Source organism: Diabrotica virgifera, chromosome 9 (genome assembly GCF_917563875.1).
Source record: "Diabrotica virgifera virgifera chromosome 9, PGI_DIABVI_V3a".
NCBI lineage: Eukaryota > Metazoa > Arthropoda > Insecta > Coleoptera > Chrysomelidae > Diabrotica > Diabrotica virgifera.
In genome coordinates, this window is record NC_065451.1 from 85,327,744 (window position 1) to 85,341,619 (window position 13,876).

Here is a 13,876-nt window from a genome sequence, read left to right on the forward strand (position 1 = left end):
AAATTTCGCAAATATGCATATTTTGGTTGATGTAAACTTTTAGAATACACATAGACATTTTCAAATCTTAATCCATTAGGATGATCAATTAAAGATAACATAGCATTGGTTTTCCCTGAGCCACTAGCCCCAACAATAAGCCCTCTTTTAGAATCCCCACCAAACAAACAACCATGCTTCCCTGCTTTAAATTCATCATTATCATGACTTTCAATAGGTAAACGATTCTTTTGTTGAACGATCTTCATAACGTTCAGCTAATAACTGATGGTATAAATAGATTGCAATATATATATAAATATCATAATGGTAAAGCGTGCGAAAGTGAAAACACGTCTAGGAAAAGGGTTAGTCAACAGTCTCATCAACAAACTTCCATTCGAAGCACATATACCTGGATACCGATTTTGCGGGCCTGGGACTCGCTTACAGCAACGATTAGAGAGAGGGGACGAAGGAATTAATGCATTAGACGCTGCGTGTAAAGCACACGATATTGCATATTCACAACATAAAAATTTAAGTGCAAGACACGAAGCAGATAAAATCTTGGAAAATAAAGCGTGGGAACGGGTAAAATCTAAAAACGCTAAATTAGGTGAAAAATTGCAGCTTGGTTTGTAACGACAACAATGAAAGGTAAACGTAAATTGGGTATGGGGTTTTCTAAAAAATCAAAAAAAGGTGGGGCGTTGAAGAAAAAGAAACGCATTATTCGAGCTCCCAAGAAAGGTGGTTTTTTACCTTTGTTGTTACCATTGCTCGGAGCGTTAGGAGCTGTTGGGGGAGGTGCAGCTGGAATTGCCAAAGCAGTTAACGATGCCAAAGCTGACCGTGAAAAACTTGCTGAACAACAAAGACATAATCTGGCTATGGAACAAGCAGCAAAAAAGGGGTCGGGGTTTTATCTAAGACCGTACAAAGGTTACGGAATAAAACGTCCCGGCAAAGGTTTCCATTTAAAGCCGTATTCAAAAAACTCCCGTTAAAGCTACCTAGGCGAGCAATGACTGATATAGATCTTGTTAAATATGCTGGTTTGTTAAATATTCCTCATTTTCGTGGAGTTTTTATGCGTGATTCTTTACCTAATGTAATACGAAAACATGAATCAGGTATAGTAAACCACGATACTGAAAGCGGAAATGGTACACATTGGACTGCATATGCTAAACAAAATACGTTAATTACTTATTTTGATAGTTATGGAAATTTACCACCTCCTACTGAGTTAGTACGATATTTTAAAAGTAATGGAAACGCTATTATAGTATATAACTATGATGTCATTCAAAATTTTAATTCTTTTAATTGTGGTCAAAACTGTTTAAGATTTTTATTTAATTACTATAATTAATCATTGAGCATCATTTATACTTAAACCATCATGTCAGTCACATTTACCCTTAGTGGAGAATCATCAATTCTCAGTGATGATTACAATCCTGCCATTTATCTTGATGAGAATTTCGATTATGAAATTGGTGTTGCAAATTTTGATACTTTTAACAGTATTCCAAATGTTGATGTTCATAATAATGTTTTTGTGTGGGGTAAAAACAGCGAGTTTACCTTCAAAATTCCTGTAGGTGCGTACGAAGTTGGTGATATAGTTAAAATGATTAAATATGAAATGATTCAAACAGCTAGCGCAATTCGTATAAGGCCAAATATAAATACAAACAGGATAAGTATTAAAAGTAGTGATTGGATTAATTTTGATGTTGATAATTCTATAGGAAGCTTACTAGGTTTCGAAAGAGTTAAACTTAAACCAAATACACTTCATACATCCACGAATACAGTAAATATTTTAAAAGTTAATACAATCTGTATTGACTGTAATATTGGTGTTGGATCTTTTCTAAACGGAAAGGCTGTACATATTATTCATCAATTTTTTCCTCAAGTTCCTAATGGGTATAAAATAGTTGAGCAACCTTTGACCATCTTGTATTATCCTGTAAGCAATAAAACGATAAACAACATAACTGTACGAGTTTTAGATCAACAAGGAAATTTAGTTAATTTTAATAAAGAAACAATTACTGTTCGACTACATCTTAGAAAAATTCAGTAAAAATGGTTTGGCAGTTTCATCAAAGTAATTATCCAAAATATTCCTATAAAAGACGTTACCGCAGTAAAAAAATTAGTAAAAGAATAACATCTAAGCTGTTAACATCAGAGAATCGTAAATTTTTGAAATTACTTGGTTATCAAGTTTTAGTATAATGGAAATCTTGCACGTCTTGGGTCAACCCTTTAGTGATACAACTATTGAGGCTTATCAGTATCACACTTATCAACCATATACATCAAATTTAAACTATAATGATGAAATCAGAATAAATATTCAAGATCTAGATGCTTATACTTTACCATGTAACAGTTACATATACATAGAAGGAAAAATGTTAACTGATGACAATAAAGTTCCTACAAAATTTCAATTTATTAATAACGGTATTTCATATTTATTTAGAGAATTGAGGTATGAGTTAAATGGTGTTATAATTGATTCCGTACGAAATATTGGTTTAATTTCAACTTTGAAAAACTACTTGTCGCTTAATGAAAATCAGAGTAAACTCTTACAAAATGCTGGTTGGTTTCCAAAAGAAGATAAGTTGAAGATTGATACGCATGGTAATTTTAATGTATGCATACCGTTAAAAATTTGGTCTGGCTTTTTTGAAGATTTTCAAAAAATTATCATTAACATGAGACAGGAATTAGTCTTGATACGAGAAAAAGATGATATTGATGCTATTATTGCTACAGATGAAACAGAAAAACCAAAAATTGAAATTAATAAACTTTATTGGAATGTACCTCATATTTTACCTAATATTAGCGAACAATTGCGGCTAAACAAAATAGTTCGTAGTAATACGGAGCTACCTATAAAATTTAGAAGTTGGGAATTAATTGAATATCCCACTTTAAATAATTCGACACGTCATACTTGGCCAGTAAAAACAACTACAAAATTAGAAAGTCCTCGGCATATTGTAGTAGCTTTCCATGATGGTCGAAAAGGAAAAATGCTGAAAGATATGAGTAAATTTGATCACTGCAATTTAACAAATATTCGTATGTTCCTCAATTCTGAGCGATATCCTTATCAAGATCTCAACTTGGATTTTGACAGTAACCGTTTTGCAACATTGTATGAGATGTTTGCTAATTTCCAAGAATCTTATTATCACCTTCAAACTAATCAACCAATATTTAATCCAGAAGAATTTAAAAATAATGCCCCCATAGTCCATACTGACTGTTCAAGACAAAAAGAAATTATTCAAAGTGGTTCTGTTGTTTTGAGAATAGAGTTTGAAACCAGTAAATCTGTGGGAAATAATTTTCCGCATATTGTCTAATATTACATGAAAAAGAATTCTCTTACAATCCTTTAACCAAAATTGTAAGACAACAATAAAAGGGTTGCATCTAATTCAGGATGTCAGTTGTTACGATGAAGCTAGTAATAGACGTTCAAGGATTTAAAATAGAAAATAATAAATTTATAGTTAAAGAACTAGCTGCTTTCAATGGAACACAAATTTGTCATTACGTGTTTAAGTCTCCGTTTCCGATTAGAATGTTATCTCCCGATTTACAGAGACAGGCAACTTGGTTAACAAGAAATCATCACTGCATTGACTGGAATTTTGGTTCAACACCCCTTTATCATTTTGCAAATATTATAAAGGATATTACAAGAAACGCCGATGCAGTTTACGTCAAAGGTTTGGAAAAGAAAAATTATTTAAAAAAATACATTGCTATTCCTTTATACGAATTGGATGAACAACCAGCTTTAGAAGTTAAGGAACCTGCTTGTTTTTATCATAATAGTGAAAAATGTATTTGTGCTTTATCTAATGTATTTTGGTTGTATGATACTTTTTTAATGCAAAAATAAAAATATATTACATTATTTTTTTGTTTTATTTCTTAATTATAAATAAAACAGTTAATTAGTATTAAAACATTTTATTAACACAATTACATAGTATATGGTTTAATTCTTTTGGAAAACTTACTTAAGTGCAGTTTACTAAAAGACCTAAACATTATTTGTTTATCTTCGAATTGTTTTATTTTTTCTTTTAATTCCTCGATATTTTTCATAAATTCCTCCAGTTTTAATGATATGTTATTTTGAAATGAAAACTACAAAATAAAATATATTATTTATTAATTATATCTACATGTATTTACAGTATCTACCCCTTCATCTTCAGTAGGTAGAACATCTTTTAGGTCATCTAAGAAATCAGTCAGCCCTAGATTTTTTATTTTTTTTTAAAAAGCAACACATGCATATCACGTCAGAGAGATAGTCTTCACATATTCTTGCTCCCTTGTGGTATTTGGTAGCTTCTTCGTTACACTCTTCTACCGTGTACCTTCTTGTTCTTACAACAGCTCGCTCGGCTTCGTACTCAAAATTATCCGCATTGTCAATAAAAACCCATTTCAAGTTTCTAATTGCTTCAACGACAGCGAGTACTTTTCTACCACACACATCCATGACTAAAATTAATAAAGTTAGCAACAATATTACCAAAAATATACCTTTCTGACTTCTCACGACGAATTTACTAAATGACTGGATACGAAGAACAAAATTTACTAAAGATCCCTACAACTATCCGCAATTTATGTAGTCTACGTTTGAATTACTGCGCATGTCTCAGAGGTGACCTTGATTTACAATATAAAAGTAGATACGTTTGATGTTTAAAGACATTAACCTTCAATAGCAATGGAGTGTTGTTACAAAGCTTTCATAATGGGTCAACACCCGCAAAAACCGTTGTACAAGTTTACAGCAGAAGAATTAGAAAACTTTACCCTGCAATACTTTAGAAAATATGTGCATCCGTGGGAATTACTTCAATCTTGGTCTAAATTACCTAAGAAAGCAGTTCAAGATTTTGAGGTTCAGACTCGTCTTCCATGTTATGTACATTTTAATCGTCCTGAGTGGAGAACAGAGCTCGAAGGTTCAGCACCGGCGCAATCCAGTTGTCATTTATGCAAGTCTGCGCTTGAAAATTTAAAACATATAACAGTGTAATAAATAGTTAATAAAGATATTTTAATGACCTTCAAATGACCTTGAACTACATTGAGCTTGACACTGTTAAAGTCGTCCCAGGAACTCCTAAAATTGACAATATTATTTTAAAGTCTTCTACTTTAAAATGTATATCTGAATTGCCGATATAATTGAGTTAAATTAAATTATTAAAAGAATCTTTTTTAATGATTTTATTTAACAACGTCGTCCCAGGGACGCAAATTGGCATTATTTTAAAGTCTTCTACTTTAAAATGTATAATATATGTCTAAATTGCCGATACGAATGAGTCAAATTATTAGATTTTTTACTGAGCAAAAATTTTGTTCAATTTAGTAATATTTTGATAACGACGTCCGAGGTGGCCGACAATAATATCATTTTTAAGTTAAATTGTGGGTTATTTCCATTTAGAATAATAAATTGAAAGTGATAATTACGCACAGAGCACAAAGGCTCACCACTAGCGCAATACAGTTGTCATTTATGCAAGTCTGCGCTTGAAAATTTAAAACATAACAGTGTAATAAATAGTTAATAAAAATATTTTAATGACCTTGAATTACATTGACCTTGACCTTGACCTTGACCTTGACCTTGACCATGACCTTGACCTTGACCTTGACCTTGACCTTGACATTGACCTTGACCTTGACATTGACATTGACCATGACCTAGACCTTGACCTTGACATTGACCTTGACCATGACCTCGACCTTGACCTTGACATTGACCATGACCTTGACCTTGACATTGACCATGACCTCGACCTTGACCTTGACCATGACCTTGACCTTGACCTTGACCTTGACCTTGACCTTGACATTGACCTTGACCTTGACCTTGACCTTGACCTTGACCTTTACCTTGACCGACTTTGACCTTAAACATGACTTGGCATTGTGCGAACCCGCCTTTTCCCAATATTTTGCTTCTTAGTCGATATATCGCAGCCGCAAGTTACTTCCCAACAGTTACGTGGTGGTATTTAGTCGGAAATATAGTTGGTATTTGGATATATTTAAAGGTACCTTTTGGGACTTATCATTTTTAATTTTTGACCTTGACCTTGACCTCGACCTTGACCTTGACTATGACCTTGACTATGACCTTGACCTTGACTATGACCTTGACCTTGACTATGACCTTGACCTTAACTATGACCTTGGCCTTGACTATGACCTTGACATTGGCCTTGACCTTGACCTTGACCTTGGCCTTGACCTTGACCTTGACCTTGGCAGGAACCGGTTTCCCCCACCCTACTTTGCTCCAGGAATGGTACAGAATATCTACTTTTGTGTAACCTTGCGGAGACTTGTGTAATCGTTTACTTTCAAAGTCCAAATTATAAGAAGATATAAAAAGCCCACAGAGGGATTAATATTAGCATTATTATAGTATTATTATTATTCACGTTAAGATTAAGATCGTTACTATGCTAGTTAGCAGTCGTGCGAAATGGGTGTCTGAAGGACCACCCCGCGAAACAACATCTTAGTAACCTTACGTTGATGGACGTTGTAAACAGTAAATAAAGTCATAAGTTAGAGTCAGTGTTTTCCTAAGGTCCAAGAGTTGGCTCCTCCTTTCGTCCCATTGAGGATCCAACACGACAACTCGACACGGCTCCTCCAACGCGACATAGGGACAAAACAATAAAAGTTAATGAATAATAGAAATACTGGAGGAAATGATAAAAGCAGAAGAGAAAAGTCTACACAAAGAAATACATAACTTGATAAAAAATATATGGGAAACAGGAAAATGTCAACCGAGCGGGCCATAGCAAGGGTATGTCCCATACACAAAAAATGTGATGAAATGAGATGTGACAATTACATAGTTATCGCGTTGCTAGAAGTAATTAGTTTACAAAATATTGACAGAAATCATAAGGAAAAAGCTAAATCAATACATATAAATATATTGGTTGAATATCAGGCAGGATTTAGAAACAATCGGTCGACGACAGACCAAATGGTTGCGTAAAAGAATCCAGACTACGTGCTATGAACATAACAGCAGTATGTGTCCTGTTCGTAGTACTATTGATAAGGTAAAGCGGTAACAGAATGTGCGAACTAATGAAAGAGATAAGCGTACTAAGTAAAATCGTCAGGATGGAAAAACTATGGATAACACCACAAGCTAAATAGTGTGGAAGGGACGAAATTAACAATTTTGAAACAAACGAAAAATTGTTTCAACAAGAACTATCAACGACTCTTTTTAAACTGAAACTAGAAGGAGTAATTAGAAAAAGTAAAATAAAGATACAGGAAACATTTTATCTTTACATGGTCATCGATGTATAGCAATGTATAAATTTAACACTATTAATTACAGGTAAGAAAAACTAAAAGAAAAACAATAAAATCCGTTTTAAAAGGTATATATTTAAAATCCCTAAAAGGGCTACATCACAGAACTAGTTTTCGATTGATTGACCAATCATCATCAGTGCTTGCCTAAAATGAATATAACCTGGTAAACTAATGCAAAGATTTTAAAATTTTGACTAGTATTAAGAAAAGTTGTAGTTTATACTCACGTAATCTTACATGCTAACCACCATGATACAGTATTACAAAAATATGCAGATAAAAACCCTTTACAAGTAATCCGCCAAGGAATCATCGATTAAAAATGCGAACTTAAGCACGGATGTTTAAAATATTCCATTAATACGCCCTAGGTAACATCTGAGCTATGAGCTATGATTTGACATGTTCACATGATTTGACTTGTATAAATAATAGCTCAGATGTTACCTAGGGCGTATTAATGAAATATTTTATTTTAAACATCCATGCTTAAGTTGTTCGCATTTTTAATCGATGACTCCTTGACGGATTATTTGTAAATGCTTTTTACCCACATATTTTTCTAATACTATATCTTGGTGGTTAGCATGTAAGATCACGTCAGTATAACCTACAACTTTTCTTAATCCTAGTCAAAATTTTATAATCTTTGCATTATTTTACCAGGTTATATTCATTTTAGGTAAGCACTGATGATGATTTCGGAATTTCGGATTTCGGATTTTCGGAAGCGAAACCTGGACTCTGAATCAGCGGGAAACAACAAAATTACTGGTACTTGAAAGAAAGATACTGCGAACTATCTATGGGCCTTTCAGAGAAGAGACAACAGGAGAATGGAGAAGAAGACACAATGATGAACTCCAGACAATATACGGAGATGAAAACATAGTACGCTACATTAAATCAAACAGAATACGATGGGCGGGTCACGTACTAAGATCAAGTGACGAAAGACTTCTAAACGCCACATTCTGGGAAAGGCCCGATGGAAAAAGGTCAGTTGGTCGCCCAAGAAAGAGATGGAAGGACGCAGTAGCCAGCGATCTACGCAAAATGGGAGTACAGCAATGGGAAATAGCTGCTCAAGACCGACAACAATGGAGGGAAATAGTAAACGCGGCCAAGACTCACATAGAGTTGTAGAGCCAAATGATGATGATGATGATGACTGATGATGATTGGTCAACCAATCGAAAACTAGTTCGGTGATGTAGCCCTTTGAGGGATTTTAAATATATACCCTTTATAAAGGATTTTATTGTTTTTGTATTACATGGTATACGGCAAACTACAGGAAAACTTTTTCCTTGTGGACTTTTAAAAACTAAAAGGATTAATGAACAATATTAAAGTAAAAGAGGTAAAAATGAGGTCTAATAAATAAGAAAATAAGTAATAAATAAGGAAAAGACAAAGTGCATGGTAGTGGGAGAAAGAGATAAAGAAAAAGAAGATAATTTCACCTTAGATAGAATGAAAAAATGTCTGTTCGAATGAGTTTTAGAGTTTACTCAGGTGAGTGTGAAATTATATGAAAAGGGACATGTGGATTGAGAGATAAAGCCAAAAATAGCAAAACGAAACAAAAAGTATTGAGTGTTGCGATCATTAATGAAATTGAAATGTGTCTCAAGAAAAACAAAAAATTATAGTCTACAAAACAGATATCCGTCATACAGCTACATATGCACGTGAAACATGGGTACAAAAAAATAATAAATAGACTTTTTACAGAGATGGGAGAGGAAAATGCAAAGATCAGTATATGGAGGTGTGAAAATAGATGGTGAATAGAGTAAAAATAACAATAACAATTGTTTTTCAGACCTAGGTGCCATGGACATTTTTAATCTACTCACTGAGAACTATCATTGACCAAAGTTTCGTTAAATTTAACCGGGACCGGGACCGGGACCGGTGTAAAATATTATTGTCGTGCTACAGGCCTCTTAAGTTCTTAAATTCAGGTACTCGGTTTAAGTTAAGTGCACTAATTTACGGTGAAGTGAATGAAAATTTCTATTACTTATTAAAGACAGTCTCATTTTTTTCATGCATATTTGCGTGTTGCATGTGACTTCGTGGTCAACAATAGATGCATCGTATTTTAGTCTTCAGAAAACCTCCGAAAATTCCTCAGAAAATTGAAGAACTGCGATATAAAATGTGCTGCTAGAGTGATATAACAATTATCATGTTTTCATGAATGCTTCACACTTATCCAATAAGAGCATAGCTGCAGTTCCACCTTTTCTTTAGAAAACCACTGAACAGTGGCGGATTTAGGGGGAAATAGGGGATTTCCCCACGTAACACGGTCCAGAATTAAAGAAAAAATTGTTGAAACATGATTATTACACTTTGAAATATGTTAGCTTACATATAACTCATTCCAGACGGACAAATTCGACCCAATCAACTCAACAGTTAGAAAACTACAGGAAACTTATTGCGCATGTTATTAGCTATGTCTTATGTAGTTTTTGTGTATCTATTTTATATATTTTGGGGTTGGTGTTTTATTGGAAGACCCTCCCCCAAGACAAATTTTCCGCCACTGCTACTGAAGTATCCTGATAAATCGTTAGTTAACACGACATATGCTGCATCTAACCGAAATCAGCAAAATCTTAACGTACAGATAGTTGAAAATGACATAAACCCGATTTTTGCATAAAATATTGTAATATTTCGCGTTTACCTACTACCATGTACGTACTTGGTTTTTTTCTTTTTGTATCGTATTCAGATCAAGTCCATTTTCTCCGCTCATATCTGATATGCTGGAGATTATTCTTTGCAAATAATCTAAGCTATTTGCAAAAACTACTGCTTTGTCAGCATATCTAATGATTTTTAGATGCATTCTATTTTGCATGCGTGAAAACGTGAGATGTCTTGTTCTGCTCTAGCAGCACTTATTGTTGTTGTTCGTCAATTTTCTGTAGGCGCTTCAATAGCAGTGGCGAAACATTTGCCTTGGGAGAGGGGGTGACTTCCAATAAAACACTAACCCTAAAATACATAAAATAGATAGACCCAAACTACAAGACATAGATGTGCAATAAGTTCCCTTAAGTTTCCTAACTATCGAGTTAATTGGGTTGAATTTGTCTGTCTGTAGTAAGTTTAATGTCATCTAATATAGTATATATTTTATGTTTCAACAATCTTTTCTTTAATTCTGGACCATGTTGTGGGGGGAATTACCCTATTCACCACTAGATCCGCCACTGTTCAGTATTTTTCTAAAGATAAGGCGGAACTGCAGCTATGCTAATATTGGATAAGTCTAAACCATTCATGAAAACATGATAATTCTATGTCACATTTTCTATCGCACTTTTTTAATTTACAAATTTACAATCTGCTATTACAAGCTATTAGTAAATGTAAGTATTGCAAATACACGAGAGGAGAATTTATCCACTGATATTAAGTGTTTAATAAAAATAAATGTAACATTGTCTATATTATAGTATTACATTATAATATTATTTACCTAATAGTAATTGTGAGGAAAATTAAATTTCTCAGGCCTATGCTTTCAAGGGTTGTTGGGCTTAATAAATAAAATAAATTCTTTATAAAGGAAGATTCTGATAGTGTTGTTAATTGTGGTTAATATATACTGGGAGTGGATGACTGAAATAAGTGTGTGGAATTTAAGAGGATGATTATTCATGATAGATAATTTATCAAAATTTACTTTCATTGTTCTATTAGATTGGGTATCTAATAAAGTAGCGGAATTTACGTGGGTTTTTTTGGGTTTCGAAAGGGCCAATAAAAATCCACAAGGAAGAACTTCCTGTAGTTGGCTGTATACCATTAATTACAAGTGAAATTTAATAAAAAATGTTCTTCTTGATAAAAGGTATATTAGTTTAAAAAGCCCAAAAGGGCTACAAACATATGAACAACGTTTTGGCTCTGTAACAAGAGCATCAGCAGTGTTACCTAAAATAAGTATAATCACATTAATTAAAGCAAATGTTAAAGTTAAAATGATGACCAAGCTAACAGCAAAGTTTGGTTATACTTACAAGAACATGGTGAGCCAACCAAAAAATACAAAGGTCAAAGCCTTTCAAATACATACAAAAGTCTTATGTAAATAAAAACATCGAAAAGTCCAAAGGATGGATAAAATTCCTAAGGATACGGCCCTAGGGCAACATATGACTCCCACACGTTGTAAATGGGTCAAAAGGTAACTAGGTCATTATGTTGTAAGAGGTGGCAGTCAACTAATAGATGAAACTTTAAAAGCGAATCTGTCTGATGTCAGGACGACAATTGTCAATGATTGAAGGTTTATGAAATTTTGCTTACGCAGCTACTAAAGGCTATAGCGGGATAAGATGGTCAAAAATGCCCCCGCACCGATTAGCCCCGCTACTTATGTTTTCGATAAAGGATATAAAATTATGCCCTCATGCAAATTTTTAGCTTCCCAGAGGTCCTAAAACGTCTTAAATCGAGAAAAGAAGAATTTTTAGGTTTTATTTTTTTGTGAGCGCCATTTTACTTTAAAAAATCTGAAAAAATTCAAGAGGTTGTATCTTTCAAATACAAAACAACCTAATTTTTTTCAGATTTTTGTAATAAAAAATGAGCCCAGGAAACATTTTTGAAATTTTCAAAAAATTTTTAGGTTATGTTAATATGATTTGGCCAACTTTTAAATAGTATTTTTTTGAGTACTTTTTGCCGTTCTTTTAAATGGCAGAGGCAGAATTTTTAATATCTGAGCGGAAAGATCGAAAAAATCGAAAAAACCGTTTTTGGCTGTCTCGAGATGCATCTCGGGACAGCCCAATTTTCGGATTTAGGATCCTGACTAAAACAACTGAAAAAAGCAACGAAAATTGTGAATTGTGTCATAAAATTTGGTATGTGGGGTTATAATAATATTTGGAACAACTTTTCCAAATAACATCGATATCTGTAAGGCGAAGCAAATCGAATCGCATATCGAAAATTCACCCTGTTTGTGGATTCGCAGTAGGCCAAGTTTAAAATTTAAAGTTCAGTTGACTATTTTAAAAATTGTGAACCATCAACCTGTATGACTGTGCAAAATTTCAAATCTGTATATATTTTGATAGCCGAAACATAGGGGTGTGTTCATCTTAAATGCGACACACTGTATCTTATCAATTTGATAATTTACTGCAACTAATATAGTCGTATTTTTTATAGATTCAAAATATACAATGAGAACACTGACTAATTCACTAATTTTATCATAAAAAGTTCAAATTGATTGCATTGAAATAATGAACCAACTAATGCGTACATAATATTATTATTATAATTATTATAATAAATAGAGTGAATTTTATGTATAAAAACCTTCAAGTATCTCGGAAACGACTTGCACGTTTTTCATAGGTTTTGGTGGGTAGGGGTTTTTTAATGCAGCCGATATTACAGTGATAATTACATTGTTGTCAGATTTTCGGTTTTTCTGGAAATCTAGTGAACTTTCTTATTTCAAATAGAACACCCTGTATATTTTTTGCGTTTCGAAGTCCTTAAGATATACTGACTATTTTTTATGTTATATTCTCTATACCTATATGCCATAGTTTCGGAGTTATTGCTACATTTATTTAAAAACAAAATTTAAAGAAATTATAAAAATCAATTTTTTCGGCCCGTGCAGACATTATTTTACGTTCTTTGGATCATTGGGAACAAAAAAAGGTCTTTTGTATTTTTTCTCTAAAGTTAATCGTTTTCGAGTTATAAACAAAATTTAAAACTGAAAAAAAATCGATTAATGACGATGTTCAAGGTTCAAAAACAAAAATAAAAATCATTATTTTTGAAACTGCGGAGTACCCAAACCCTTCTTTCAGGGGCTCGCTATAAAATTTTTGGCACGTTTTATTCTAAAACATTGCTTTTTAATAAATGTTAATGAGCGCATATGAGAGGAAGCGCGATCGGGCTGCATTAAAAACTAAAAAAAATATTTTAGAATGAAACAAGCTCAAATTACTTATTGGTAACTGATAAAATAAGGCCTTAGCTTGAATTTGTATAGTAGGCAGTTTCAAAAATAATATTTTTGATTTGTGTTTTTTAACCTTGAAAATCGTAATTATTCGATTTCTTTTCAGTTTTAAATTATTTATATGTACCTCGAAAACGATTAACTTTTATTACACAAAAATTACACGAGAACTTTTTTGTTCCCAATGGTCCAAAGAACGTAAAATAATGTCTACGCAGGCCGAAAAAATTGATTTTTATAATTTGTTTAAAAAGTTTTTTTAAATAAATGTAGCAATAACTCCGAAATTATGGCCTTTAGGTATAGGGAATAAAACATGGAAAATAATCAGTATTTCTTAAGGACTTCAAAACGCAAAAAATATACAGGGTGTTCCATTTGAAATAACAAAGTTAATTAGATTTTCAGAAAAACGGAAGATCTGACAAC

The 13,876-nt window shown here is 33.0% G+C and overlaps 1 protein-coding gene across 1 annotated transcript; it reads left to right on the forward strand.

Moving 5' to 3' along the window:
* Positions 1-2,234: 2,234 nt before the first annotated feature.
* On the forward strand, positions 2,235-3,383 carry LOC126891068 (uncharacterized). Its single transcript, XM_050660246.1, has one exon. It carries the CDS (start codon positions 2,235-2,237, stop codon positions 3,381-3,383), a length of 1,149 nt encoding a protein of 382 aa, XP_050516203.1.
* The last annotated feature ends 10,493 nt before the right edge of the window (positions 3,384-13,876 follow it).